The 25,174-nt window shown below is 37.1% G+C and overlaps 2 protein-coding genes across 2 annotated transcripts; both read left to right on the top strand.

Moving 5' to 3' along the window:
* The first annotated feature begins 731 nt into the window (after positions 1-731).
* On the top strand, positions 732-15,765 carry LOC108762457 (polycomb group protein Pc). Its single transcript, XM_018509467.1, has 6 exons — positions 732-949; positions 3,166-3,308; positions 11,672-11,715; positions 11,792-11,918; positions 12,685-13,083; positions 13,458-15,765. Exons 2-6 carry the CDS (start codon positions 3,249-3,251, stop codon positions 14,115-14,117), a joined length of 1,290 nt encoding a protein of 429 aa, XP_018364969.1. The 5' UTR covers positions 732-949; positions 3,166-3,248; the 3' UTR covers positions 14,118-15,765.
* A 2,938-nt stretch (positions 15,766-18,703) lies between these two features.
* LOC108762395 (uncharacterized) lies at positions 18,704-21,011 on the top strand. The gene is made up of 2 exons (XM_018509373.1): positions 18,704-20,501; positions 20,866-21,011. Exon 1 carries the CDS (start codon positions 19,583-19,585, stop codon positions 20,249-20,251), a length of 669 nt encoding a protein of 222 aa, XP_018364875.1. The 5' UTR covers positions 18,704-19,582; the 3' UTR covers positions 20,252-20,501; positions 20,866-21,011.
* The last annotated feature ends 4,163 nt before the right edge of the window (positions 21,012-25,174 follow it).

Below are 25,174 nucleotides of genomic sequence, written 5' to 3'. Positions count from 1 at the left end.
CCCGTCGCCCGTCCGCGTCCCTCGTCTATGTGCCCGCCCTTCGCGGCCGGTACACACGCTTCGCGTCTCGTACGGCTTTACACGGTCGTTCGTTCGGCGACGAGAAGATAGAAAGAGAGAGGCCCCCTCGATGGCACGGTAGCCGCGCGCTCCGCTATTCGGGTTTTCCTGCGTCAGGGGAAGTGCGAGAAGGATAAAGGGAAGGGAGAGGGAACCCACTTTTGCCTCTGTCTCTCTTCTCGACGTGAAGAAGGGATGGAGAGGGGGAGGAGGGTAGAGCAGGGTAGGGGAGGGGGGCGACAGACTCTCTCGTCGAGAGAAACACCGCGGAGACTTTACACAACGCGATCGTCCAGGGGAGGAGAATGGGGGAGGGGAGAGGGAGAGTCCGAATGCGGCCGATGGGTTCGTCGGTAATGCCCGCCTTCGCGACGCGTCGAGGGGAAACCGGAGTGGGCCGTACCAGGCGTTGATTGGACGCGCGAAAGGAGTGGGACTCGGGACATCGGTGGCGCCTTACGGGCTCGACCAATCGGCCGTTCTCGCCGGGAGTTTTTTATCCCGTTATTTACGCCGAGGACGGGAGAAGACGGTTCCCCATATACCCCCGCCCTACCCGCGGACCGTGGCATCTCGCTCGCACCAGGGCGGTGGGCACTCTCCGTCCTGTTCGCGCGCGCTCTCCCTGTGCGCCCGTCCGCGCAGGAGAGGACACTCTCGTTTCGGGATCCGTTGAGGCAACACGCGTTTCTCTCGCCACAGGACAGGATAGGAAAAAAAAAAGTGTCGGGGATCGAGTGCTCGGTGCGCGTGTGTTCCGCACTTGACGCTCTCGTGTTTTTCGAAAATTAGTGAAACGGCGTGCTCGCTTTCGCTCGTTTTCGAACGTCAGAGTTTGAACCGCCCGCAGGGATACACAGCGCCTTATTACGAACCGCCGTGCGCAGTGGTGTGTATACGTGTGTGTGTGTGTGTGTGTGTGTGTATGCGTGTGCGTGTGTATATGTGTGCGGTGCGCGCGCGCGCGCGTGCGTTGTCGAATACAGTGGAACGTGTACGTGTGTATGTGACAGAACGTCGCAGGAGGATGCGGTGTTGCCGGATGTCCTAGGCGCGAATACGCGTACATAGTGTGTACTGTACGGTGTGGCGCGAGGCCGCCGAAGAGAGGAACAGAGACGCGCGAAGGTTCGACTGAAAGGGAGAGAGCGTGCGGCGGCGTCATCGTCGTCGTCGTCGTCATCGTCGTCGATCGATCGATTTCGACTCGTTCGCCGGAGGTGGAGAATCGCGAACTGTTGGCGTTACTGCCGTACAAGCGGCGGCGTCGTCACGTCGCGTACGAACTCTCGCGATCATCGTCGTTACGGTGGTACGCCACAGTGACATTTGCGGTGCGGTGCTATCGATGAAACAGACTTGGCAACGTCGCACCGACTGCCCTCGCACACAAACGCGCGCGCATACACGTACCTAGAAGGGAACTTGGGGTGGCTGGCTGGTTGGCTGGCTCGCTGGCTGGCTGGCAGGCAGGCAGGCTAGCGGACGAGCAAACAGGGCAGGCAGGCCAGAGGCTTTCTTGTTCCGAGGACGGTGCTCCTGGTCGCGCCGTCTCTCTTTTCTACCTCCATTGCGCTTACTCTTCCTCACCCCCGACTCTCCTTGCCTCTTCCCGTCCTCGATCAACTCAATCGCGCTCTCGTTCTCTCCCTCCCTCTCTCCTCGGGCTTCTCTCTCTCTCTCTCTCTCTCTCTCTCTCTCTCTCGCGCGCGCGCTCATGCCGCACGTACCGTTGAGAGCCTCTCCCTTCCCCTGCCGTACTCTTTCTCTGCCTCTCTATCCCCTCTCCTCTCCTTACCTCGAACGGATCGGGCGAGTCCACTAGGCTTGCGAGGGGTGTTCGGCAGACCTCGTCTCTAGTCGGCCTCGATCCGTAGAGTGCGTCAGACGCCACGAGTCGATCGCTCCGGTACACGGACATTCGCGAACCGTAGCATACGTGAGTACGTCGTGGGGCCCGCGAATGTCATTGCGCGTTACCTGCGCATAACCGCGGCCCGCGGCAACTCGTATTGCGGCCAGTTTACGCGTTCAGCCTGGGACGCACTCGACCAGCGTATATCCGTACGACGGCCATGTTTGGTGTTTACGACGTGAGGGGGAGTCGCTGACGTCACGTACGAGCGAGCGGCCCGATCTTGCCCGAACGGCACGGCGACTACGGACGACGGGTGGCAGCAGCGACAGGCAAACGACGACGACGACGACGACAACGCAACGACGAGGAGGAAAAACGTGCGTCGCTCCACGCCGGTAGCTCACCGCTGCGGCTGCGCGCTCGCAACCAGCGGAACTCAGCCGTCGTTCACTCTTCCTCGAATAACAAGATCGACGACGGAGAAATAATCCGCGTGTCCTGCGGGTGTACGTACATACTCGTACGTGCGCACGGACGAAGCTGAAAATCGGACATCGGGGGTCCCTGCTTGCCTCCTTTTTTTTTCCGATGGGACGCGCGAATTCATCGATCTCGCTCGCCGTGATCGCCGCTCCTACTGGCTTTTCGAAAAACATCGCGCGGCCCGTCTCGCTCCCCGCTTCCTCCGTCACGTCGCTGAAATAGCACTCCGTCTGTAAAACGACTTGGCGCTCGCGCGACCGATCGCTTCGCGGGAAAAGGAGCAGGAATCGGGCGATGCCGAGCAACGTCACGCCGCTCGCAGAGATACAGATGACGGCGACGCGTCGCGACTGACAACGCACGTCCGACAATGCGCGACGCGGAGTCGCGAACGAACTGATACTCCGATCATCGCGAAGACGACTCCGTTCGTAGATACGATCGCGCCACGTGGTAATCGCGCACGTGTCTCTCGGCTGCTGCACGTAGCGCATGCCGGTGCCCGGTACTTGGAAGGTGCGATCGATCGGAGTGGACGATCGTCGTCTCGCACGACGCGACGCGACGCGACGCACGTGCATACAGTGATCGCTCTCAATTGACACGCACCCGCGCGCGCGTGCGTGGTGTGTGTGTGTGTGTGGGTGTGTTTGTGTGTGTATGTGCGCGCGTGTGTATATATACATGCGCACGTGTCTGTGATCGATCCGCCTGCCACCACGCCGGTGTGTGTTGCGCGCCGGTTTACATATGGTGTTTCGCAGGATACCGCACGTGATACGCAACCACAAACCGACCGAGGATTATCCAGAACGTCAGGATTAAAGACCGCACCGTCATCGTTGCCATGGAGTTGGGTGACAGAGTTTACGCCGCGGAGCGGATCACGAAAAAGAGGGAAAAGCGGGTTAGTATCGCGCGCGGCCGCCTCCAGATGGCGCTACCAGGCGGAATCCGTCCGCGCGCCGTTACCGCCCCCTCTATCTCTCCCTTCTCCTACCTCGCGCCTCTCTCTCTCTCTCTTGTCTCTTTTTTTTTCTTCTTCGTTCTCTCTTTCGCTGACAGCCGGCTTCGCGCGGCTGCCGCTTCTTCCACGACGCTAAACGCTTTTACGACTCGCGATATCGGACATAACGCGCCGACAGGTACAGACCCTCCGGCTTTTACCTGGTTCACACAATGCCGTTCGCGTTGTCTACTTTTATCATATTGCCGAGAACACGCTTTGAAGATCGATTGTCACTGGTCGATCCACCGGTTTTGCCATCGTGAGATTATCGATTCGCTCCCGTTAACGAAACCGCGATTCCGCGCCCCGTTACGTTACGACACGTTGACAGGAGGAATAATAACGGCTCGTCTCTGTCTCGAAACGTTCTCCGTTATTTTAAACGTGAAAGCTGCGAGAAAGAGAGAGGGAGCGAAAAGTAAATAGATCAATTTAATACGAGAAGCACCAATTACGGTCAAAGTTAGATATTAGATTAACACACATATATACGTATTTTTAATAAACTTATCTCAAAAACGTGTGATTACTTTCAGACTTTCAACATAATCGATTTCAAGTACTCTACCAATCCTCCAAACTTAATTTGATATTGTTTTGATGCTCCAACAACTCCGATAATCATTTTTCTTATTTTCATCGTACGTTTAATAATTAAAAGCACAATTGGATATACATGTAGTCTCTAATACTCATCTCCATCAATGGCTGCGTTCAGTATAATAATATAATTGATCTTGTCTTTAGTTCCTTACTGAATCTAAACCAATTATATTAAAGAATCTTACAACAGTTACAAAGTTGCTTTTTCTCCCGAACGTAGGTTGAACTTTAACCTCGATTCAACTTAAGGCTTACAGCATACAAAGAGATTAAATCGAGATTAAAATTAATCTATATTGGTGAAAACGGACACAAATCGATTACGTTTAATAAATAGTCGCTCGTATCTATTAAAGGCAATAGAAACAATCACGTAATCACGAACGATGTAGGAAGGAACTTTCATTTGTTTCACGCTTCATTGAAACAATATGATAATCTTGGTGAATACATGAATACGTTTGGGTTGCATTTTTATTATTATCCTCTTAAAAGCAAATTGAGAGAGTTACTAGTAAAAGAAGGTATCCCAACCACGCATTCTGACACCGACTATACAATTTCTGGTTAACGGGAGTCTCCGGAGGCGGACAACGGTGGGTTCGCTGACGGATAGGAGAAAGGCTCCGTATGGCATGGCGATCAGCTGGTAGCAGCCGATGGCGTATTTCTATGAAATGTGCGCACTGCGCCGCAGAGCGCAATGCCGCGAAAATTACCTAGAAAATTCTTTGCAAAATTTGCGTAACTTGCGTAAATAGTTCCAGTTTTTTTTTTCACGCCATCCGGAAATCGCGAAGAAGGTAAACTGCTGGACATAAAGAATTAAGAACGCACGAAATAATGTAAACAATATAAACAATGCGAAACTGTCTTCTGTCCGTGTCATACTACGCATTAGAGATTAAGAATTCCAAATTGAGGATTAGAATTCAGTCAGAATAAAACAGATTAAAATTAAAATTATCTGATTGGTCGAATTCTAATCTTTATAATTTTTAATCCTCAATCTCCTATGCGTAGTGTGACGTGAGCATAGAGCCAAAATTAGATTACGCATTGAAGATTGAAAGATTGAAATTTGATCAATTAAAACGATAGGAGCTAAAATTCCTTTGTCCTCATTGGTCAAATTTCAATCTTCAATCTTAATCTTCAATGCGTAAATCCGGATCTACAATATGATGTTTTAAGCCTTAAACCGTAAGAAATTGACCAACTACAGTCGAATGCGAGGAGAATAATCGATTGTGATTCGTCCATTCCTTATGGCTTAAGGCTTAAAAATCTATTGTAGATCCGGGGTAATCTGATTCTGGCCTTATGCCCGTGTCACACTACGCGGATTGGAGATCGAGGATTGCGAATTGAGAATTAGAATTCAGTCAATCGGAACAAAACAGATTAAAATTAAAATTACCTGATTGGTCGAATTCTAATCTTTAATTTGCAGTCCTCAATCTTCCAATGCGTGGTGTGATACGGGATTACTCCTTTATCGTTTTGTGGATTCGACGTAGTGCTAGTCTTTCGCGTGACTTCAAGCATTTGAATTGCTGCACAATCAAAGTCGGCAAGCTATGTTTGCGGAATTTATTATTTTCACCAATTTCTCCAAATAATAAAGATTTTTACATTTTTTTTATTGCAATACTGGACCGCATTAGATATTTCATTTTCGCTTTCTTCAAATTTTAATTGTATACCTATTTTAAATGCAGCGTGTACTCGTATACTAGTTCAGCTATAAAACAATAATTTTTTTACTCATTAAAATGAAATTAAATTGAAACGAGGAAACGCTGGATATTCGTTTATTTTGAATCGCGGAAAGTTGAACTCTAATTTAGCACCGAAACTGATAAACCACTTGGAGAAAAGATTCTACGATTTTTTATTCGGGTCGCATCCGCGAGATTTCCTTTCTTCCGATGCAATTTAAATCGCCCTGCGTCGTCTGTTCGTATCGAGGATCGCCGTTTCACCGTCCGGTTTTGAAAACCAAACAAATCGAACTCGTGAAATGACGTGTAAAGCGTCATAAAGCGCATTTTCTCTCGCGAATTGATGACACGATTGTTACGTTATCGACACGTAACAATATCGGGTAACGGTGTCCTGCGAAGGGACGACAACCTGCTCCGCGTTATCATGTCGATCATGTCATCCGCCAGCTTCATTCGTAGGGTTTCATTCGTGCCGCGTTTCGCGACGTATCGCGCGTGTCATTGTTTTCTAACTGTCACGCCTGTGCATCGCGATGGGGCAGCGGCGTGCCGTTTCTGTTATTGGCCCATCGCCAATGGGTGAGCTGCCCATCGAACATCGACGTAGCCGGTCGTGCTATCGACCGTGCTTTACGCCACAAGATGGTTTCGGAAAATTCACGCGTTTTCCAACCGCTCAATCTCTCTCTCTCTCTCTCTCTCTCTCTCTCTCTCTCTCTCTCTCTCTCTCGCTTTTTTCTATATTTTTATTGGCTCTAGAAACCGCGAGGATAGGATAGGGGAGACCAGGGGCTCGTTATCTCTGTGAAGTTGGCATCTCATGTTTAAAAAAATTAAATTTTTGTCACAGTTCCGAATGCATTTCGAAGAGTTCTGGAGTTCCTACCCAAAATGAAAAATAGTTCTGGCAAATTAACGTAAAAAATTGAAAAATAAAAATTTAGAGTGCCAACTTCACAAAACGCAAGACAAAAAATCGCGATGTTTTCTGAATTATTGGTCCTAGCTCCTAGCGCTTTGAATGCTAATGGCTTTTGATAGAACTCGTAGAGTGCTATTCAGAACTGTCGAGAGAACTGCCGGAACCAACGGTTTAAGAGATAATCGTAATGTTTCGTATGTCGGATTGAAAAATTTCTAACATCTGAGGGAGATGAAAATTTTTTTTTAATTCTGGCAATTCTGTCGACAGTTCTGGGTAGCATCCTAAGAGTTTTAACGAAAGGTAGGACCAACAATTTAAGAGATATGGCGATTTTTTGAAAGTCAGGTTATTTAACACCTGCAGAGGGTTAAAAAATTTTTGAACGTTCCAGCAGTTCTGTCGACAGTTCTGAATAGCACCCCAAGAGTTCTATCAAAAGTTATTAGCATTCAAAGCGCTAAGACCACGGAATAAAAAGGAGATCAAACTCAAGCGGCCGGCCACAAAAAAGTTGAGCTCGATTTCTGGCTTCGGAAAAGCGCTGTACAGAAGAACAAATTCGAGCGCTTCTGTTGGAGAAAACTGTCTACTTAGAGGATTTGATAAATATTTTTCCTCCCATTTTCCTGTAATTTTGTACGTTTGTGTATTTTCATGGGTAGAATATATTCCAAGAAGGAAAGTTGTCGCTCAAGTTCCGTTTTATTTTTTTTTTTTTTCAATTTCAAAGTTTTTTGATGTCGATAAGTTAAAAAACGATAATTTAATGATGATTTATGACTATGCATGCATGTATGTATTTTTCAATAAATATTAATGCATTTACTATTTAATCAAATAAAATAAAATTTTATACAAATTGGAATTTCTGCTTTAAAAAAAAACTTGCATACATGTGTATTCTATACGCGTTATCATGTGGTATGTACTTCCAATTTTTTCCGCAACGGCACTAAAATCGCATCGTCCTGATTTTCTGCGATTTTGCATGTGTTTTCCGAAGCCATGTTTCGAGCCCACGTTTCATCTTCGAGTTGGTCTTCTTCTTTTTATTCCGTGGCTAGGACTAAACTTGTACTATTCTACAATGTGCTCTTTGTTTTCTGTTTTTTGCTTTTTACCTCTTGCTTTTTTCCCCTTTGCAACCGTTTTATCGACAATTGCATTTCTTGCTATATGTGTTCCTGTTTCTTCCGAAGTTCGTTGACTTTTATCTCGGGTGATATAAAACAAAAAACCGGATAAGAAGCAAAGACAAGAGATGTAAAAAATAGCAAAAATAACAAAACAGAAGATAAAAAGCACATTGTAGAATAGGCTTAATAGTTTAGAAAACATCGTGAGTTTTTGTTCTGTGTTTCGGACGGGAACTTCTTAGAGAGTCGGTTGTTCCATCTTCAGATAAACTTATGTGATACACTTATGTGAAACCTATTAGAATTTTGATAAACAAAAGAGTAAGACAGTGAGCTGAAGTTTATCGAAAGGTAGAACAACTCAGCCTTAAGGTGCCTCTACATAATTCGCAACTCGCAAGACGTAGTTCGCAAACACAAACGCAGAATGAAAATTTGCATTTGTTTTCTTCATTGTGTATAGCCGATCACAGAAAGGCAACACTTCTTTTTCGATGAGTTTCGGAATGCAGCCTATTCACCGAGCGATTGGTTCTTATTTGTGGATCCATGAATAAGAAGAACCAATCGTTCCATGAGCAAGCTTTCCGAAACCCATCGAAAAAAAGGTGTTGCAACTTTTCTGTGACCGGCTATACGCCCTATACGGTTGATCTCTATCTGTGTGTATCTTGTGTGCGGTGATCGTCATTCTGCGTTAGCATTTGCGAACTACGTTTTGTGATTTGCGAATTGAGTAAAGGCATCCTTAGGAATGCATTCGGAACTGTGACGAAAATTTCATTTTTTGAGACATAAGGTGCTAACTTTACAGAGGCGAGCTTGTTGGCACCAGAGACAAGTTGATATTGCGTTCCGTTTATACATTTATGGCAAAAGAAATAATAAAAAAATTAACGGCTGTTTTATAATATAGATACTTTTCGTAAAGTTTTGTTTAAATCAAACAAGTATTACAATTAAAAGAGGAAAAGATCTTTTTTGGGCGATTCAGTATTTCGTATAACTCTTTAGCTTGAGATAATCAATCTAAGTGATGTGTTATTAGTTAAGATTATTGCACGTAAAAATATTTAATCGTAAGACCATAAAAAGCGATAAATTGATAGTCTATGAGGCAAGCGGTAAGTCACGTGATTGTCTTTCGATTGATGGTCGTAAGGATAAGGCGTTAATCGCAATCTTTCGACGGGTCGAAAACTTGCATCTATGATCGTGGCTTTGAGGTTATGACGTTTCGCTTCTGCGTAAAGGACGCGACAATCCTTGGCCCCGACGCAGTAGCCAATCAATTTATCGCTTTTTATGATCTTACGATTACGATTTTTATGCGCAATGGCGTTTAAAAGGAAAATTTCTGTTACTATACGACATGTTTTTATATTTTAAGTAATAATAATTTGTTATAATAAAATGATTAAGATTAAATGTATGTAGAGATGGAGTATACGTTGACTCATATTTAACGCAAGTTGGCGTAAGCTTAGTTTGATGTGTTGTTGTTGCCGCTTGTAAAAATTGTTATTAATGTAAAATTTTAGTGTTAAAGCATGAAAATGTTCACGTTTCTTTCTAATTTTCAAACGAGAAAATTTTCAGATGGACTTTCTGATTCGTGGAGTTCAGTGAATCGCGTCGCTTCTCAGAATTAAAATATATATCATTTTAGAAAACAAAATTGAACTTAGTTTAAAATTAATAAATAGAGACAAAATTAACATTAAGATTGAAATTTATCCTTTTCTTTTTATCCTTTTTCTAATAATCAATATTTGTGACACATAAATTTCCGTGCAAATCGGAGCATATTCCAAAGCATGAGATTCCTGTCTGAATATTCACATATATGTATACATATATTATAACTGATTATTTGAGAAACAATTCAAACAATTATTATCAATTGTCAATTATTATTGTTACTTGTCAAACATTGATATGTCAAATTATGAAATATCATCTCTAGTTGTTGCGAAACGGTACAATTTCTGTTGAAGTTTCTCGAATAATCGCAATAGTTACACGAATATTTAGACAGGAAACATCCTGCTGTCCTCGATATGCGAGCGAATTCATATATGCTAAGCAATTATAACTACATTTACTCTATACTCTCTAAATTCTTTGGAGTGGAATCTCATTCTAAAGAGTGATAATTGAGTCAGTCTCGAAAAAAAGTGGCTCAATTTTCAATCTTAAGAATAAGATTTTACTCTTCAGAGTAAGATTTATTCTAAATGTTTCAAAAACGTTTATTAAAAATTCAGTGATCTTTAAACTGAATTGACTATATTTTTTTCACTGTTTCTTAACGATCGGTTCTTATGTAATAATTTCTTTTTTATCTCGTTAGATCCATCGATCTCAGAATATAAATAAATGCATTCTATTCGTTTATCTCAACTTGGTAAGGATCGACAGGAGTGACAAGCTCATTTACACCTCATTTTTGTGGTGCAGCTATATATCTGTATTCTATCAGACTTTACCATATACTGTCTCGTAAAAGCAGTATTTTGCCATGAAACTCGTTTTAGCTTATATTTTACAAAGCTACGAAGCCTATTAAAGAACAAAATTTTGCAATTTCATTCTTAAAAACATTTTAATGAATAAAATGGTATGCTCCTTATTTACGGTGCAGATACATGTTTTTATGCTGATATTTTATCTTCAAGAAGTAATATTATATCATAAAACCTTCTTTGTTTCTTTTTTTTGAAGCTGCGAAGGCGCGTACAGAGCCGGATTTTACAAATTAATTCTTGAAAATTTTTTAATAATAAAATTATGTACACCTGAATTGCACTATAGTATACATCGAGGTGAGATATCAGAAGAAATTTTTATTTTGCCTTTTTTTCAAAAAAATCGCTCTGTACAAACCTTCAGGAGTCTTTTTTGATTATAAATATCGCAATTAAAACGCGATTCATCCAGTATTTTAGCCATAACATAATTTCAGCATAAAGAAATTCGTCTTTAACTATAAGTCTCCATAGTCTCTCCTGTCGATCCTTAACTCATTGATTAACGGCAAATCGAGCTTCCACGCTCAATTTGATCCGTCTGGCAATTGACAAAACATGTGAAGGATCTTACGAGACAATTCGTAACGCATCTCCCGCTATTAATTATCGCGCTTTGACCTGTAATTACGTGCGCTGATAAGCGAGTCGGCTCTTATCGATGGGCAGATCTTATCGGCGTATGATCTGTCCGACATGCGCACGGCGCGCAACACGTGCACGCAATGGCATAATTCTGACGTTGATGCGTAACTGGTAGAGTCTAATTACTGTGAAAGTGATTAATGCGTCAATTACGCGTCAATAGCGAATGCATGAAGAAAACAATGTTATAGAGATCGATGTTGAATCGTCACATCACGAAACAAAATGTTTACTATATCTTTGTAAACATTATCCAAACTTCTTTTTTATTTCCATGATTGAAGATACAAAAGTTTTTTATTTTTCCATATCGCTATTTTATACTTATTAATATTTTACACGTATACCCACGTTTCTTATTGCGTTTTTAGAAATATAATTTCATTGCAATTCTCTTGGATAGACAGATATCCACGTGGTAACGTCGCGATAATTGAGAATAATGAAATGACAACTCACGCACGCTGCTTCACGTGTCGCTCAACGCGTTGACGCTCGTATTTACCGTCAATGTAATTGTATTAAACGATTCAATAATTTCTCTTCATTCTCTTATATTTCGGTCTGAATCAAAATTCGCGAATTTTTATGAATCTACAGCTTAATTTCTCGTTCATTAAAACACGTGTTTATATCATATTGTTGAAAACCATGATTGACAATCCTTTAAAATTGATAATTCTTTTCTTCTTTTTAGGGCAAGATCGAGTATTTTGTCAAATGGAAAGGATGGAGCAAAAAGTGAGTACGAAATCGAAAGTCTGTAATTAAATGGAATGACGTTCGTAACTGAGATGTAATTTCTCTTGTATTTTAGATACAACACGTGGGAGCCGGAAGAAAATATTTTGGACATCAGATTAATCGAATTGTATGAGGAAAGCCAAAAAGGTGCAGATGTAGTACCCACCAGAAGGCCAAGGCGAAGGGATACTAGATACAGCGTAAGAATATATTTTTTCGTAATAAATACTCAATTTATTATACTTTCTATTTCAAATAAATGACTTTAATAATCACGTTAAAATTGAGCAAAGAGTGCCATAATTAAATCAAACAATACAGTTTTAAAACAAATAATATTTTCTTATACATCCGTAATCTATAGTCCGGTGTTTTACATAGATCACTTTACTCGTTATATTAAATTGAGTATTAGTTATCTCTAACAAAAATTTAATTATTAGATACAAACTATACAGAAAAATTCGAATATCACGTCAAGTATGTTTTTCTAAAAAAAGACAGATTTATTTGTCACAAAGTTTTTTAAACACGGAACATATTCTATTTTTAAGTAAGAAGGAGAAGATATTTAAATTATATATATATATATATATACATACAGGATGTCCCAAAATAATCACCAAATATGGGCAGGTAAAGTGGACTAAATCGAGTCGAAAAGTCCTTTTTGCAATTTTCGCAATTTTATATGTATATATAATTTACATGTTGGTATCATGTTTTTAGTACGAAGATACCTCAAGAGATCATTTATCACTTCCTCATTACACTGAATCACTTTAATAGCTTAGTATCTTGGCGAACTTTATGGTGTTCTTCGCTGAGTATAGCTGCTCATAAAATCTTTCTTCATTTTGTAAAATAATCGTAACTTAAACTCGAGAGTTAACAGGATCATAAAGTTGGAATAGAAACGTATTTTTTGCACACAATTTAATCGACGACATTCATCTTCATTTTCAGGAACAACTGTCTAATCTTGTTGTCGATGAGGAACCTGGTGGAGACGAAAGGGTAGGCGAAGACAGTCAAGATGAATCGACGACGGGCAGCACTTCAGCATCTCGTTTAAATCCAGTAGCTCCTGATGAGGACACCCTCCCAAGTTCCTTAGACAGCCATGAGTCGCCAGAATTAGCATCAACGTTCAGCGTCGATTCTGACAGTTCAGTCAGTAGTATGGACATACCTCTATTGCCTAGAAAAGAACGTATGAAAAGGAAGGCGGAAGTTCTTAGTCGATCTGGCAAGATTGGCGTAACAATTACCACGAGTAGTCCTAGTAGTGGCAGTGGTAGCCCACCTCCGAGCAAAGTTCCTCGGTTATTGCCTTTGAAAAACAACCCCACAAATCCATCTTATGTAAGTTTCGATAATTATATATAATTATATAACAACTAATTATCATTACGTTGAACGCTATTAAAATTAAATTATGATATGGGATTAAAACAATTTTTTATATACGTGTAACAAATTAAAAATATGTAAATAAAATTTTCAATCTAATTAATGTTGTAGCAAAAACTTAAAAACATCTAATTGATATATAAAAATTTTTTTAACTTGCGTACATGAATTACAATCCATTTAGATTATAAAACGATAAAAGTGTGGCTAATGGATACACAAAGGCATTCAAAAGGGAAATACATACCTAAAAATACCAATAATTGCATTTTGATGTCGTATCTTCCTGATTGATATAAAAGCAAGATTTACATTTTACATTATAGAGTCACAAAGCTAATGGACAAAATCAAAGAAGGCCGTCGTCCTCCAGCGTGAAATCGACACCGGAAGAACCTCTGCCGGCAGTGCCAACGACACCGGCGCCAGCAGTACAGGACAAAAAGCGTCCCGAAGCTGATGTACCTCATGGTCCGCCACCCTCTCTCCCGCGTGCACCACCGGCACCGCTATCTCCTCAGATAGATACACCTTTAGAGCAAGTCACAACAAAGAAGAAGCAATTAGCGGAGCAAAAGCTGGATAAATCGAATGGTGCAGTTGCTGCTGACAAAGCGAACGGTCACAAATCACCCAGTCCCACGGACTCTTACACTAATAACAACAGGTTACCCACTGTCGTGAATGGACACCATAGCCCTAATAATAATAATAATAACAATAATAATAATAATAATAATAACAACAATAACAACAACAATAACAACAACAATAATAGTTCAAGCGTAAAACAAACCGAGATTCCGAGGTCAGAGATTTATGTTCCACTCACGAATCCCGGCACGGATTATTGGCACGCGAGAAACCCCGTGGCGGATCAAGTGTTTATTACAGACGTTACTGTTAATCTGAAGACCGTTACCATCAGGGAATGCAAGACTGAAAAAGGTTTCTTTCGAGAAAGAGATCCCAAAGAAACTCTTTGAGCTTCAAGAATCTAACATCTTTGATGGTCCTGCAACGGGAATGTCCGCTTTAAGTCGTATTGAATCACAATATGTAAATATAAATTATTTTCATTCGTTGGATGTTAAATCAAGGATGTTGTCAGGATACCAAGCAAATTAAATTTTGTCTTGTGATATATGAAGACATCATGTTAAGTATCGCAATGAAAATCGCGAAAGTATCACGTAAAGATCTTGGAGCACCAATTGGAATTCTAAGAATATCAAACAGATGCTGAAACGAAGATCAATCAGTCGGACCTCATTACATGAGGATCCGCGATTTTTTTTTTTACTGAAAATTGATCGTTGTGTCCAGACAGATCATTGTGTACGATTTTGTGTAAATTGATTGTAAACTAGGCAATGTCGGTATGATATTCATTATCGAGTATACATCATACCACTATCATGATATATTTTAAAATGCTTGATAGATTTTAATCACACGCTGAAGATCTGGAAGATATTAGAGGATAATATATCTTCTAATCGATTTTATTATTTGCTTGTCTTAGAACGCTAAGAGAATGCTATAAAATAAAAATCTTCAACTTTTGTTTTTACACTACGGGATATATATTATATACACGAGATATACTTAGGAAAAAAAATATTTTTCTAATTCATTTTTAGAATACTGAAACTGCTTCGTGGAAGCGATTCGGGGGGAGATGTTCCGAGTTATTTTGAAGAGAAAAAAATGGTTTTCAACACGTTACAATGTTGTACCCTATTCATCGGTGAATATTTTGCTACGTGTTGGAAAATAGAGTATCGCGAAAGAAAAATGTGTAAATTATATTTTGAATGTATGTAAGAAAGTGTATGATTCAAAAATTTCAGGCGATTACAAAATGTCATTCGATTTGGAGGAAACACAGTATTTCAATCATTATCGGTGGTGATGCGTTTTCTTGGTTCGACTTGAACTAATTCGCGATACCCGTTTGACGATAGATGCATTTCGATGCTATCGAACGCTTTATTCGATTTTGTGTATATTCTCATTTGGTATATAATTAATTATTTTTATTTAGTGTAGAAAGTCCAGCATATATCGATCGTGACAGTTCCGCGAGATTATTGCATATCTCTTAGTGAATTAATTTTATTTTTAGATTCCAATTATCAAATATCACCAAATAGCAGGATGCTCCTTTGATGATAAAGGCGCGTTGAAATTAGTACAACAATCCAAATCTAATTATATTCAACATCTGATTATATTTACACGCTACTCGGTATACTGTTACCTCGTTTTAGTGATGCTGTATGGTATATTAGCCGACTTTCAAAATGACTTTCAATTATATCATATAGTTTGCATTGATAAATCTTCTCACTATTACACTTATCATTATTCCGTTTACAATGCGTCATTAATTCTTTCCCACGGTAAACGCTCCTATCACACAGTAAAGCTTAAGACTCACTCAGATTTCATAATTACATAAATGGAAATAAAGATCTGGAGACACTGGTAGTGTCTCGGCGCTAAGCTGTGGCGCGAGACACGGACGTGCCTCCTTTACGCGAACCAGCGAGTTGCGTCAGATCAAGGTTATCGGAAACTCAATAAGGGCTGAACCGATCAAGTTCTAAGTGTGCTCAATCGATTACAACCGCTCGGAATATATAATGATAATCATATAATGGTTCAATAATAATAAACAAACATAAATAACAAGAAGGGGTTAATGAAATTCATTTGAAATACATAAAAATCTGGCTTGTAGCCCCTTCTTGTTATTTATGTTTGTTTATAAATGAAAATTTTATTCTCTGATTTGTGAGAAAAAATCTATAAACTCCCAGAAATAATTGAAAAAATTTACAATTTGCGGTTGGCTTATGATGCCATGGTTGTTGTTGTGTCTCAACAGATTGAGACAGTTTTCAATTTTTCTTCCTCTTGAATTGAAAAAAAAAACAACATACTATTTTGAAATACAGTATCACGTTTTCTTATTTCTTATATATTTTTATTTTCTTTAATTATTTTTCTTATCGAAGATTGATTTCTTTTTTCAATTATCAAATGATGTTCCCTGATTATTAGATCTCTTTGACATTTGCTTCTATACGGAGCAAATCCTACTGCGGTGTTAGAGAAGCCACGTGAGAAAGAATAAAGAAATTCAAGCAATTACTGAATTTAATTCGAAAATAATCGAAAAATATGTGTGAAAAATGATGAAAAGAAGTACGACAATATAATAAGCTAATAATTTTTGTTTCTTTAGGCCCTGCGCACAATAGCAGGAATAAGGAATTAGGAATAAAGAATACACGATTTTAATCTATCAGAAATCAGATCGGAATACACAGTTTCTGATAGGTTGAAATCGTTTATTCTTTATTCCCAATTCCTTATTCCTTCTATTGTGCGCAAGGCCTTATGCCGATATAATAGAATATTCTTCAGAAGATGTTTTGTGTGTTTCAAGCACAAGTACGTTAGCTACATAGTTTCGTTTTACATTTAGGTAAACTAAATACAAGTTGACAATTATGCTTGCGCTTATTTGCAAATGAATAAAATGTTTAATACATACGCTTCTTTCTCGCATATTTATAGGGACAGAAATTTGAAATTATCGAAATTAGACTAGTGTCTCAGTACTTGCTTTGGAGTTTCTTGTCATATTAGATACATACAGCATCGCTAAAGCACGATGCGATTACTTGATGGAGCAGAAGACTACAGCATGATAGGGCCCCTTCTGTGGATAGTGTTATGTTAAAAAAAAAGAGTTCTCGGGTTAAATATATATTAAACGCGTAAGTATATATTTAAATATATATTAAACGCGTAAGTATATATTTAAATATATATTAAACGCATTAATATATATTTAACGTGCACGATACGTGTTAAATTTAAATATATATATACGTTGCTTATTTATTATAATTAATACGAGAACTTTTAGGTTTCTACGTCCTTAATGTAGCTATAATTAGAATGTATTATATATGTGCGGTGTGTCTTATTTGTGAGCGTGTTCGGCAAGATGTTATTTCCTGCGTTTAGCACGATTTACTGCGTCATCGCGTGTCCCAATAGTCGTTGGGACTCAATGAGATTTTAGAGAAATTTGTCAAAAAAGGAAATTCCGACAACTCTTGGAAAACAGATCAAAGAGATAGATCTATGTGCGTGTTTGTTCCTTTTGTTTTTAAACGGGGGCCATTCGCATAAGATTTAGATTGACATATTCGTTATAATTATCAATGCGGAAGATTGAAGTATACATTTCAATTGTCATGTAATGTAAACCACTGTATATATTCATATGGAAAGCATTTCCTGTAAAAAGAAAATTGTACATACATAGTTTGGATGAAACTTGTACGTTTCGCTATGGCGGACGGAGCATGTGTGAGAAGGATGGCTTATATAAATCTTTGAATTATCAGTTGTACATAGATAAAGAGACACGGAAACCCCCTCCCCCCTACCCCTTTAGTTGTAAATGTAAAATTGCAACTAATAGAGCTATAGAGAAAAAAAAAGAGAGAAATCCTTTTCTTAGCTTTAGAACTTCAAGATAGACTGTGCGCGTACCTTCGATATTGTTTCTGTACTTATAAATATATTCAGACTACTTATACTGATAAAGAAAAAAAAAAGAGAAAAGGGAGATGAAAAAAAAGACATGAAACGATAACGCAGTGACTACGCAGGCATATACGATACGTGAACCCCGGTAGTACCAAATTCAACGGTAATTTTAGTTCTGTCTGGTACAGATTCCTTATATTTCAATAAAATCTCTACTTGAAGTCAGGCTGTTTTTAGATCCTAGATCTCTTCCTCGCGAATCTCAATGGCACTCGCATGCCATAATTGTCATATGTCTGCCTTGTATATAATATATAATTCGGACATAATTGTATATAACTTGTCTTTTTAATCCGTGAGCTTTAATGATTCTTGAGTGCGATTATGAAAAGTAAAATGTTAGTTTTCGTTTATTTCTCTTATACAGCTTTCAGTTCGTAAATAAAAAAAGATTATAAGTATGTAGAATTTTAAAGTTTTTTTATCAATCTTATATATATGTATATATTTTTTTTACATACAGAGATATTTTGTATAGACAAAAAAAAAGATTTTACGAAGGTAATCGGAAATCAGAAATTTTTCATCGGCTGCATTGAATAAATTGATGTAAATCAAATTTTATATCACTTCTTTATATACATATATACAGATATAATAATTTGTCCATCTGAAAGCGCTTCCCGCGGCATAAGGGGCGTTTCACCTTTGCAGGCGAAAAAAAATCGAAAAATTTTTTACATATTTTGATTTCTACATGTGTGTAAAATATCCCTGTAAAAGGATTTTTTTAAATTCGTAATATTGACGGAGTTATGAGCTCAAATATATAAGCGCGCAAGGGGCCTCTAAGCGCTTACCGGCACAGCAGCTCTTGTAATGCTATTGAAGTCATAATTCAAAGAGAAAACCGGTAGATGTCAGTTACAGTGAATTTTTTGAGGGTTTCTATTGGTCCAAGAAAAGACTTACTTTCTTATACTAGGAATAGGTTAGAACTGCTCAAATCTCGTATTTTGTTATACATATCATGTCGGTTACATCATGTATTTCAAAATGTTCCGTGAAAAGAAATTTTCTAAAAGTGATATTCGACTTGGACATAAAAGTAAGAAACGATCTTTTCATGGGAATCGATATTCAAATGAATTGGAAACAGAGTTCGCCAGTACATCGGCAAAAAAACTAAAAGAATGTAATAATAGTGACGTGCAAATGGATATGCTACAAAGCATATTATTGCTTTATAAATTTTTATCAATTTTTAATAAATTAACTGAAATATTGGTGTGCAAAAATTGCAAAAGAGAAATTAGTTTTAGTAAGACTGGAGAAATGGGGTTGGGATTTAAATTAGTCGTCGAATGCAGCTGTAGGAGCCATTCCTTCTTGCCCTCTTATTAATAATCAATCGTTCGAGATTAATCGACGTATAATATTTGTGATGCGTATTTTGGGCATTGGATTGAATGGCTTAAATATATTCTGCGGTTTGATGGATTTATGCACAGGTTTTACTTCGCGTATGTATTATTCTGCTTTGGACAACATTTATATGGCTGCAGAAGCTGTGCATGATCTCAGTATAAAAAACACTGCAAAAAAAGAAATCGAAGAAAACGCAAAAGCAGAAAATAAACCTTTACATTTAATAACTGTGTCTGGTGATGGTACATGGAGTAAAAGAGGCTTGTCCTCCTTATTTGGCGTCGTTATACTGATCGGAAAGTATGCAAACAAAGTACTGGATGTTATTGTCAAATCTAACTTTTGTAAAGCATGTTCACTTTGAAAACATGATGATTCTATAGAAGAGTTATTGTGGCACGAACATGAAAAAGACTGCACTATCAATCACTCAGGAAGCGCAGAAAAAATGAAAGTTGACGGCATTATTGAAATGTTCCAACGATCTCAAGATTTACACGGCGTTAAATACAAAAACTATATAGGTGACGGTGAAAGTGAAACTTTCACAAGTTTGCTCAATAAGAACCCATATGGAGACGAATTGTTAATGAACAAAAAAGAATGCATTTCACATGTTCAAAAGCGTATGGGAAGCAGATTGAGAAATGCTAAAAAGTCGCACAAAGGTATTGATGGAAAAGGAACAGGAAAATTAACAGATAAATTAATTAAAGATTTGACTATTTATTATGGATTAGCAATACGACAAATTACAGAATCTTTACAGAATATGAAAAATGCAGTATGGGCGACATACTATCATAAAATATCCACCGACAAACAGCCCATGCATTCTCATTGTCCACCGGGGTTAGATTCTTGGTGCAGTTGGCGCGTTGCGGAGACTAACGGCACAATTCAAAATTATCATCACGATCCACCTCTGACTTCTGAAGTACAATCTGCCATTTACAAGATTTATGAAGATCTTTCTGACGATAATTTGTTAACGCGATGTCTCGGTGGACATACACAAAATAATGTTATAACGAAAGTTACAACGAAGTTCTCTGGCACTACGCGCCGAAACACAATTTTTGTGGGCCAAAAATTATATCTGTTTCAGCATTTTTAGCAACGTGTACATTTAATGACGGTTTTATAAGTTTATTAAAAATAATGAACATTCTAGGGATCCGGTTTGGACAAATAGCAAAAATATTTGCCGATGAAAAGAACGGACAGCGCATAAGCAAAGCAAATTGTCGTACGTCAGAATCCTCAAGAGAAGCCAGAACAGCTCGGCGATTGGAGAGATTAATGGAAAATGAATTTTATGAAGAGGAGGAAGAATCAGTGTATGGCCCTAGTATTGCAGAATAATTGTAAGTGTACTAAAAAATTTGTTATATGTGAAAAAGGTCAAACCAAAACTTTAAACGCATTTTTCTCAAAACCACATTTTTCGACCTGACGGAACTAATAACTCAAAAATAGATTAAGATATTGACTTAATTCTTTTTTCCTCTTGATCCTAATACTTTTGCGCATGGCAGGAACTAGAATCATGATTTTACAACAAATATTCGATTTGTTATTCACAAAAAAGTAACAAATTTTTAGGACAAAAAATTAATTTTTTTTTTCAATGCCATTATTTTGACAAATTTCAGGCAATTGACATTATTTTAGTTCCTGCCATAACGACACTCATATAATTAATAAAAATAAAAAGAATTTTGATTTCAGATGATTTACAGAGTCAATATTACTTCCGTTATGGAGACGAGTTTTGAAGATGACCCCTAATTCGATCGTCATTTGGAGACATTAAAATGCATATTCATCTAATTAAAAAATATTTTTTTTACTGTTTAGACATTACATAATTTCATGCAAAATGCCATATTGTTCTGTATATAGTAAATTTTCTTTAAAAAATTCATGAAATTGAGCTAATTTTACGGCCGGTAAAGGTAAAACCCCCCATAATGCAAATAGAGATGTATTCTTTCGCTTGTTCAATTGTTACAGCCAATCAGAGCAATCTTGGCCTTTATTCCGCTATTTTTTCGGTGAATTTTGTTTCAATATGCCTGCTATGAGAGTAAAAGTCAGTTTCATGTATAATAAATAATCAGTATTATTTGTAATATAACAACATTTGACAATCTTTATAATATGACAACCTTTGTAATATGACTTTTGCAATTTTTCGTACAACATGTCGACATTACTACTTATTATTTATCACTTTATTGTTTTTAAAAAAATAACTAGCATTTAAACTTATAATTTACATGAAGACCGCAGCTACTACCACATTATAGTAATTTTAAATATAAAATTTTCTCCGTGCACCTGTGTGGGATATATATTTTTAACAGGCAGGATTTATATCCAAAACATACAAAGTGCGCAGATTGAATTCAGTGCACTAAATACAATAAACGCATTACATAAAATATGTACCTCATGTCATAATACTTGTAATGTATCTGGGAAGATTGTAATTATTATTTATTACTTCATATACATATTTATCATTTTTATTCCTTAATAAAACTTTATAAACGCATTTTATAAGTTATTATGTCATTTTACGTCTTATTTATACGCATTATTTGTAAATTTTTTATGAGCCATACATACCCCCCACCCCTCTCCCTCTATGAGTAGCCATATATCCAACCCCTATAGGATATACGGCAAAAATGCAAGGGTTTAAAAAAGTTCATTTTTTAGTACGAAATATAAATATTTCGGATTTCTAATATTTTTTTCATAATAATAGACAGTACAAAGTTTTTACTGATACAGTTCGTTTACTTTAAACACAGTAAATAATTAGAAATGAGATCAAACTCAATATGTACTTAAAAATTCGAGTCAAATTCAATAATTTAGTTTTATTTTTTAGGATTCGAGTAATACTCATAAGAAATAATATTTCATACTTCATACTTGCAAAGTAATCCCAACTTGCTGGTTTCGAATCTTACATACGAGTACCTGCAAGATTCGAAATATACTTACAAAGTACTTTTTATCGTACAAAATCGAATCTTTTACAAGTAATACTCGAACTCTAACAGGGTTATTAACGAACAGAAATTAATGCATTTTTTTTACTTTTAAGCATTTCGAAACGTTTTCAAGGTACATTTCAGCATTTAATTATAATTTCTTGGACATGTTATTACACGAATATATGTACATTTAAATGTTTTATTCACTATTTGAAGAAAATGCCAAACTCTCTCGTGGCCTTCGATTGTAATGTCTTAGTAACACCCTTTCTATAAGTTTTTATATTGAAATAATTATAAAAATAAGCGAAACGTATTCTTTTATACGTGCTGAGAACGTTAAGGGAGTGAAATCCTCTCTTGAAAAAATCGGTTTTTTTCTTTCGAAGCGAATATCTTCGAAATTATAAGAAATAGAAATAATTTTTCAGAAACGTGCTATAATCTTACTGTTAGCAACTTTAAAATATAATTTTAAATTATTAAATAATCCAGAGTGGAATGCTCTTCATACAATTGTGGTCGTTTTGCGGATATTTTTTTATGTTACGGAAGAAATTAGTAGCGAGATGAATGTAAACTTATCGAAAATAATAGCTATTAAAAAACAATTAAATATTCTTTTTACATGGATTTATTAATCCATGTAAATTTATTAATTCAAATTTATTTTTCGAGGTACTCATAGAAGGTTCGAACTTATTCCGTTTTAGGTTCGAGTCCACTTGGAAGAACTATTTTTATTTTTCGAGGTATTCATAGAGGTTCGAATCTACTCGGAAGTACTGCTACTATTTTTCGAAGTAATCGTGGAGAGTTCGAAACTTCTTCAATAGATTCGAACCTACTTGTAAGATACTTTTTTTTAATCCCATCGCTATAAATAATACTTAATAAATTAAGTTTTTGATAGGTGCGGCGTATATACCGGAGTGACCCTATTTAAATTTATTATGTCGACATAATAAATTTAAACGATTTAAGAGTATCAATTAAACATATATTTAAATATCATTTTTTTTAAATGCTTAAAAATTATTAAAGGCATATATCTTTCTCAGCCCGTAAAATAGCTGGTCATGTTCACTATTTTTTTTTTCCAAGAAAGAAAAGGCACATGACGATCGGGTTTTTTTTATATTAAAAAACATATTTTAGATTTATAAATCAAATTTTATTAAGGTATATAAAATCCCCTCCTCCCCTCCTTTATCCCCCTGCAGTTCCTAGAAGCTGCCCGTGCTCGACGGGACTTAAATCGCGATACCATGGAATGGTCTTTGGCCGCTCATCTGAAATAAAAAATCAAAATTGCATCTTGAAGTTTCTTAAATTTACTCGTATTTGAACCATGCTTTTTTTAAATTTCGAATATAAAACAAAATGGCGGACATTCAAACTTTAGGTATCATTTTTCGCGTATTTCATTCCTTAACTGTATAAAAGAATATAAAAAATTAAGATATCAAAAAAATCATGGGTCAAATACTATAGAATTTTATAAGCTTTCAGACAAAAAAAAAGGGAGGGAATCGGTTTAGTAGTTTTCGAGATATTTATGGTACCGATTTTAAAAACGTGATTTATCGAGATAAACGCGTTCAAGTTTTGGAACACTCACGCTGTACACAACATATTTTATCTTTTTATAAATATCTATTCATAAAACAAAGATTCTTAGTATTCTTTTTTTTTGTTCATTACATAACTTAGATAGAATGAAGCAATGCGCTCAATCTTAGGTGCGTATCTCTATCTTAGTTATACAATTAATGATATTTAAACCAGTGAGAAACTGGATTGATGTTTATCTCTATCTTAGTTATACAATGAATGATATTTAAATCCAATGAGAAACTGAAAGAATAAAATCTGTCATCTTGACAGATAAAATATTACAGAATTATACAACAATTGCAAAACAGTTCTTTCTGCTGAGCCACTGTTAATTTTCTTTTCAAATTTTAAATCTTTTAAAAATAATCTTTGTCAAGATGACAGATGTAATTGATTGCGTACGAAAAATAAAAAATTTTAAAGTATAATCAAATTTTCTATTTTTTATACGCAATCAATTACATCTGTCATCTTGACAAAGATTATTTTAAAACAGATTTCGAGCAATATCTATGGATTCCGCCGAAACAGCACAGAGAATCTAAAACATCTTTTTAAATCTCTGAATTATGAAAAATATTTTTCCTTCGTTCCATTTCTGATATCAAAATCATTTTTATTATAAGGATGGTAATCAGTTATTAGGTCACCGATACCGACATACCTTGTTTTTAGACAACCTCGTTTTTAGACAATATTTCTTGAAAAAAAAAGATAAAAATAAAACTTTAAAATTATAAGTACAAACTAAAAAATATCTTCCATCAGGAAGTATAAGTAGTTTTTACGGTGAGTGTTCATAACAAGATTTATATAACTTGGTTTTTCTTCTTTTTTCCTTTTTCTCTCATATATATATGGATCAATAATTGGTTTGCATCATATATAATATACAGATATTTCAAGCTTTCGATCTGCTAATCGTTGAGAAGGAAATTTTGGCCTGGACACGTACCGAACATTCAAAATTTACCAAGGACAAATGCCAATTAGTAAATATTTAAGAACTTCCGGAACAATAATTACGTATCATCTGAAGATGGCTTAATAATAAGCTGAAACATGTAATGTAATGTAATGTATTATCTTTTCAAAGCTTTGAGCAAATTTTCATTGTATTTATGTTAGATATATATATTTTAATAATTTAAAAATTAACTTGACTCTTATATGTCCTTTTTGCGTTGAATTATATAAGTAGTTTTTATAATGCTGTTCGCAATTTCGCAGTAATTAATTTTTTCATAAGGTAAGCAGAAATGAGCGTCTGACAAAATGGGCTCCAAAACTGACACAGTAGTGATACTACAAATTCCTATTATTTTTTTTTCTTTTACAGGAATTATCTGAATAAAGTACCTACAAGTGAATGTATACGAGATATTCCAAAATCTTTTCACTTCATTATAAAA

Source organism: Trachymyrmex cornetzi, unplaced genomic scaffold (genome assembly GCF_001594075.2).
Source record: "Trachymyrmex cornetzi isolate Tcor2-1 unplaced genomic scaffold, Tcor1.1 scaffold299, whole genome shotgun sequence".
NCBI lineage: Eukaryota > Metazoa > Arthropoda > Insecta > Hymenoptera > Formicidae > Trachymyrmex > Trachymyrmex cornetzi.
This window is presented reverse-complemented; position numbering and strand designations above follow the sequence as displayed.